Below are 6,128 nucleotides of genomic sequence, written 5' to 3'. Positions count from 1 at the left end.
CCTGGTTACATCACATAACAGGCAGCACTGTGTCAGTGGGTCACTGTGCCACACAACCACTGAACTGCATACACACTCTTATGGTGGGCCCTTCACCAGTCATGTGTGAATGGAGCGTCTCCGCGTGCGCTGAGGCATTCCAGCGTGTGCACATGCATGAGTTTATATGTGTGTATGGCGGCTATGCCAGCTGACTCGCAGATGAAAGAAAAAACAATAATAGTCGAGATGAAATGGAACATTTGACTATTATGTTTCCTTAAAAGGCAGCTTTTACTGAGGGAACTGTGCCTTTGCTGCGCCTACACATTGCCAGTAGGGGGGCCTCTCTGTTTCCAAATTGTACTCCTCGTGTATCCTCTTCTCACCCTTCACCCCGGCTCCTGCTCCTCACACTCCCTCCCCAGCTCCGTCCTACTGCCAGCAGAACAGCCCATCTTTGTCTCTCTCTTCTCTCAGTTTCTATTTCGTACACACACATGCACACACACACACACACCCCAGGGCTCGAACGAGGGCAGGACCAACCACTCCCACTGTTCTCTATTTCCATGAAAAACACAGAGGGAGAGAGACACAGACAGAAGGGAGGAAGAGAGAGAGGGAGGGAGGAGCGTAGCTGCGCTGAAGCCGAGCCCCTCTATGCCTCAGCACGCAGAGTGGAGCAGACGGCAACAGCCACACAAACACACTCCACACACCACCACCGCCGCTGCCGCCGCCGCCACCACCGACACCACACACACACTGTGACGGCTGCCAGGCGCAGTGGGAAGCGAGCCGCCAGGGAGAGAGCTTGAGAAGAAAGACAGGGATCGCAGAGGGGAAGAGAAGAAAAGAGTTGGAGGAGGCACCTTGTGGATCAGAGGGGATTTTCCTCCTGTGCGAGTGCGCGTCTGGATAGGACTATCTGCTTCTTCCTGAGCGAGAGGAGTTTTCACCGAGGCTTTTTCTTTCTGCTCATCCTCCACGCCGGGCTCCAGTGATATCTACCTATCTATCCCCGGAGCTTAACAAAAGAGGGAGGGAGTAAGAGATTGAGAAGAAAAGGCAGTCCCAGCTCCAGCTCCAGACCACCCTCTCCTCCTCCTCCTCCTCCTCCTCCTCCTCCTTGGCCACCTCTTCCTCTCCTCCTCTTCCCTCTCTCCAGCTCCACATCCATGTGTGAGTTCATCGCTGATTTCACTGTCTTTTGAGGATAGAGCAGAGTGTCGCGTGTGTTCTCCAGGATACAGCCGAGCTCCCGGTGGGATCAGGGTCTCGTCTGATGTGAGAGAAAGAGAGAGAGAGCGGGAGCAAGAGCGAGACAGCAAAACGGATACACAGGAAGAGGGCAAGAGACGGAGAGGGACAAGAGTGAGAGACGCTGGGAAGCAATTTGAGGGGCATGTTCAGGGCAGTGGAGAAGAAGAGTCGGGCTGATTTTTAGAGCACAAGAGTGCGAGGAACCATCAACCGGATCCCATCCATTCCTCCTCCTCCTCCTCCTCCTTCTTCCCTCTTCTTTTACCCTCTCTCTGTCCTGCTCTTAAATTCCCCCTATTGTTTCCTGTGCTACCTCCTACTGTCCCTTTTTTAAAAATCTTCCTTTCTTCACCTCCTTCTTTCCCGGCCCCCTTTTTTTTGCTGCCACTCCAGATTCCCTCTATCTCTCTATCCAGACCTGTCTCTCGTTGTGAGGTTCTCTGGGAGCTCCGAGACAAGAAGACAAGCTAAAAATCCCAAGTACTATCGGTCCTCCTTTCCCTCCCTGCCTCTGTGTGTTTGTCACACACACACACACACACACACACCTCAGTACGAGGAGAACGTCCTCTCTCTGCATTCTCCACTCTCGGAAGCAAGTCATCTGTAGGAACCAGGTCAGCCCGTCGGAGTGAACGTATCCCACCTGCGAGCTTCTATCTCCAGCCGTCCAGGACCTTCATTTGGATTTCCAGCTACATGGGAAAACGTTTGGAGCAGCAGCCAATGTACCCCCACTACACCTACTACTACCCCCACTATCTCCAGACCAAGGTAGGACGGTCAGCCAGGTTGACCTATTTTACCCCCTCAACTCAGAACTCAAAGGGAATAAACGTTTTTTTTGTGCGTTGCAAACACACATCAGCTTTTCGTGCAGCAACCTTTAATTAATATATTCTCTATCTGCTGCCTCTTTAAATCTCCTTCCTGATCAGTGCCAGATCAAAAAATCCACTTTCTGGCGGTCGCAAGTGTTTGATTTCCAATGACTTCTTTCCTCCATTATGTCGTGCTCCTTAATCTATGCACCAGGACCAAAAAAAGGGGGAGTGACCTAAACATATCTTAAACAAAGAATGTGCTTTTCCAACCGGGACAAAAAACAACTAAATTTGCCCACTTTAAGTCCTTCATTGAAAGTGCTTGAAAACAGAGATGGATGCTGATATGGCCCCGCTAGACAGCCTGCTAAATGGCACCGCGTCCCCTTCTACACCATCTGTCTTTGAGCAGGGAGAAATTGGTGTCACTTAGCTTTTCCATCCACACTGAGCACTTGACCCCAACCTCCCCTCTCCAACCCAACCAGCTTCAAGTTCAAGTTCGGGGCATGAGGCCAACCCTTCCCTCAGCCCCGGTTTCTCCCTCCTACTTTGTCCCTCCCCCGCCCCCTTCCCCTTGGCTGGCCATCCCCAGGCTATACTCACCCACGACACCATGTTATAGATGTGATTGATGGAACCTGATAGTGAGAGGAGAGAGAACCTAGCTCAGTTTTTTCTTTGTTCCTTCACTTTTATTCCTTCTCTCTTACTCACACACAGCATGCATACACAGATCCACGCACACACACACAAACACACACGAGATATTTCCCTCTCCCACCAAGAAGAGGAAAATGGATCGCTAAAGGCTGATCGATGGCTCCTGCATCATATCGCCCAGCCCGCCATTCCCTTTGTCTCCTGTGATTCATCTGTTTTGCTTTGGTGTGATAGTAAGTGTGAGGAGTTGGCAGGTTTGCTGCAATATTTAGTAAAGGTGTACATGTCAGTAGGCAAGAGAGATGGAGAGATGTATGCAAGGATAAAACCCAGGAGTGGGACGCTCTGAGAATAGAGAGATCATGTTATTGGGTGGACACGGTGTGGGAAGCACAGGTGAGAAAATATTAAAAATAGATTGAACCTTGAACCAAGTGCAGACTGCGTGATGCATTCGTCGGCCGATAGCAACTCATCTAGTGCGGTTGTGAAGTCCTGTATAGACATGTTTTATTCCAGCTCCTAGAATCCGATCCAGATGATTTAATACTGAGCATCCAGCCAGTTTCCAATCTCATATTTAGATTTTTATTCTGTAGACGGCTTTATAGTAAATACCAGAGTAAATACCCAAAAAGCTCCGCATCCCAACAAAATGATAAATATATCTCATCATGTCTTCACAACTACCAAAAAAACACCCTAAAAATAACATTCAGATAAATAAATGTGCCTTTTTGAAAGAAGATGTTACTGCCACTGCAGATATTACAAGTGGATGTTTGGCTGCTTTAATTTTCGAATCCAAAATAGTTCTGCATTAAATATCTTTTCACTGCTTGTTAAATTTTCATAACACACAGCCGTGTAGTTGTGGATAATGTTAGTCTACGGCAATTACTCTACAGATGAAAGCTGTTAGAACAGAGCAAGGGCATTTTTTTTCTTCTTCTTCTTGGGACTAATTGGTGACAGGTTGTAGTTTTGACATAATTATACCATAAAATCTTTTGTTTTTTCATGAAAATATCTTTTCCCAAATTCAGCTCAGTCATGTAAGCGCAGACTAAAATGTAGTAATTTATTCATTGGTCAAAAACGCATCCACTGTTGCAGCTCTTCAACTTTAGTTCACAAAATAAGATTACCCTCCACCCAATTAACTGCGGGTTATTTTTTGCAGATGACATGAGCAGATTGCATTCACAGTATGTCGACATTGCCGACTTATCTGCTGATCTTGGAGCTGCGCACACTCACATCTGGGTGCTGTCTGGTGTTTTTAAGGGTGTGCTGATGATGAGCAAACAGAAGCTGGAAACGGTTTCTTAATGCACATCTGTGATTAGGTTGTACAGAAACAACATCTCCAATGACGAGCTTGCCTTTTTCTTTGCTAATCTGAAAGATCTGTCTGCTGCTGGGTAATATAAACTGTGTTGTTTCTCAATGTTCTTTTAATGAAAAACATCACCAAACTTCCATGGCAATTGGAAAAAGTGTTCTTTTCTTTAATATTTTTTTCCTCCTGAACAGAATTAAAATGGCAAAAAAATATAATTCATCTTCTTGATGATTTCTTTTTTCAAGATAGCATTCTCGAAAAAAACTTTGACAGTCAATGTCTTTGGTAGAATTTTCATCATCAATTTTGTGAAATGCATTAATGAACTGCATATCGACAGTTCAGTGTGATTGCATCAGATTTATATTGAACTTAAAAGGTAATCTTATTTCATTGTTCTAATGATAACACACCAGCAGCATTTGTAATCAGCCTCCGCTAGAGTGTGTGATGTATACGTTTATTACAAGAGATATGATGCCGTATGCACACGTACGTTAGATTAACTTCAGCGTTTGATGCGCGTCTGTCATGCCGTTTTATGTGTGCAGATGTCACCGTGTCACACTGCTGCTCTATGATTTATCTATCAGTTCAAGGTCACCTAATTTCTCTGAAGTATCTGCAACAGGCATCTGGCCCAGACCATCACTTCATTCCTTACACTCCATCCATCCCTCCATCCCTCCATGCCTCCCTCCCACCAGCCCTCCCTCCGTCCCTCTGCTGTCAAGGTCAAATCAAATTGGATCCTACCCTCCCCAGTGTTTCCTCTTGACTGTGCCTGCAGATGTGTGTGTGTGTGTGTGTGTGTGTGTGTGTGTATGTGTGTGTGTGCGTTCGCATATCTATCCATATATGAATATAACCTGTATGTGCATGTCAGCTTTGTGTCCGTGACTGTACATGAGCCTGAAACTTTGTCCGTCAATGTGAGGATGGGTGTGGACTGAATATATTTACTCACTTTTGTGTATGTGCAAGTCTGTAAATGTGGGTGTGTATCCTGAGAGTGTATGTGTGTGTGTGTGTGTGTGTGTGTGTGTGTGAGAGTGAACAGAGACTCCCCAACCTGACCCCTTCTCTGTGCAGCTTGCTGTCATTAAACCTCTAGCGGGTCCCAGAGGAACAGTTCTCTGTGTGTGTGTGTGTGTGTGTGTGTGTGTGTGTGTGTGTGGGGGGGTAGAATAGCTCAGTTTTACGTCAACATGGACCTTGACAACAACCCAGTGTTTGATCCGTCTGTGCTGCTCTCTGACTTCAAATATGAGGAGTGTGTGTGTGTGTGTGTTTATGCTTGCGTGTATGTGGCTGTGAATGTATGTGTGCAGGTGGTTTTCAGGCTGACAAGAGTAGACAAAGACTTGCCGGTTGTATTTACTGTGTGCTCTTTTTGTAGCTCTTTCTCACACTTTCCACCTCTCTCTCTCTCTCTCTGTCTCTCTCTCTCTCTCTCTCTCTCTCTCTCTCTCTCTCTCTCTCTCTCTCTCTCTCTCTGCCTCTGGTGCTCACTGATCTGATTGGAGATGTAAATGGCCTCTTATTAATCTTGATTCCAGAGAGTGGAGGCTCTCCTCCTGTGGAAATCAATCATGTGTGAGTGTGTGCGTGTGCACGCTGCCCTCACCGTCTTACAATAGCAATCTTTAAACACAAGAGCACGCTCTCACAAAAAGCACACACATGCACCACGTTCACACAAAGGCAGTAATGAAATGACTAGCTTAAACTAACAATGCTTAGCCAGATGACAGAGTGTGCGCGAATGTGCGGCCATTAAACGGAGAATTGCTCATGCTCTGCCTCCATAATGGCCTATAGGTACAGTTAGTGTACATTAGTGGTGGGCGGGAAGGGACAGTGTGCCCTCTTATGAGCCCAGTGGCCTTTAATCAAGGCTATAAGAGGGCTGGAGGGGATCAGGGGGAGGGTTGATGCTGAAGCACAGCTGCATTGTTGCGTTCTCTGTGTGATTAGTTAAAATTTAACCGCAGGGTATAACTGCTATCATTCATTTATCAAGTACAGTCAATGTTTAGGTTTCTCTGAGT

The 6,128-nt window shown here is 46.5% G+C and overlaps 1 protein-coding gene across 1 annotated transcript in view; it reads left to right on the top strand.

The window, feature by feature from the left end:
• The first annotated feature begins 590 nt into the window (after positions 1 to 590).
• LOC311025097 (RNA-binding motif, single-stranded-interacting protein 3-like) overlaps positions 591 to 6,128 on the top strand; it is a 104,492-nt gene continuing 98,954 nt past the window's right edge. Inside the window, exon 1 of the mRNA XM_084027811.1 lies at positions 591 to 2,019. Coding sequence (XP_083883937.1) covers positions 1,945 to 2,019 — 75 coding nt within the window. The 5' untranslated portion in view covers positions 591 to 1,944. The remainder of the gene's footprint in view (positions 2,020 to 6,128) is intronic.

This window comes from Eutrigla gurnardus, assembly GCF_963514095.1.
Source record: "Eutrigla gurnardus genome assembly, chromosome: 14".
NCBI lineage: Eukaryota > Metazoa > Chordata > Actinopteri > Perciformes > Triglidae > Eutrigla > Eutrigla gurnardus.
Note: the sequence above shows the minus strand (reverse complement) of the source record. Positions and strands in the feature narration are given on the sequence as shown.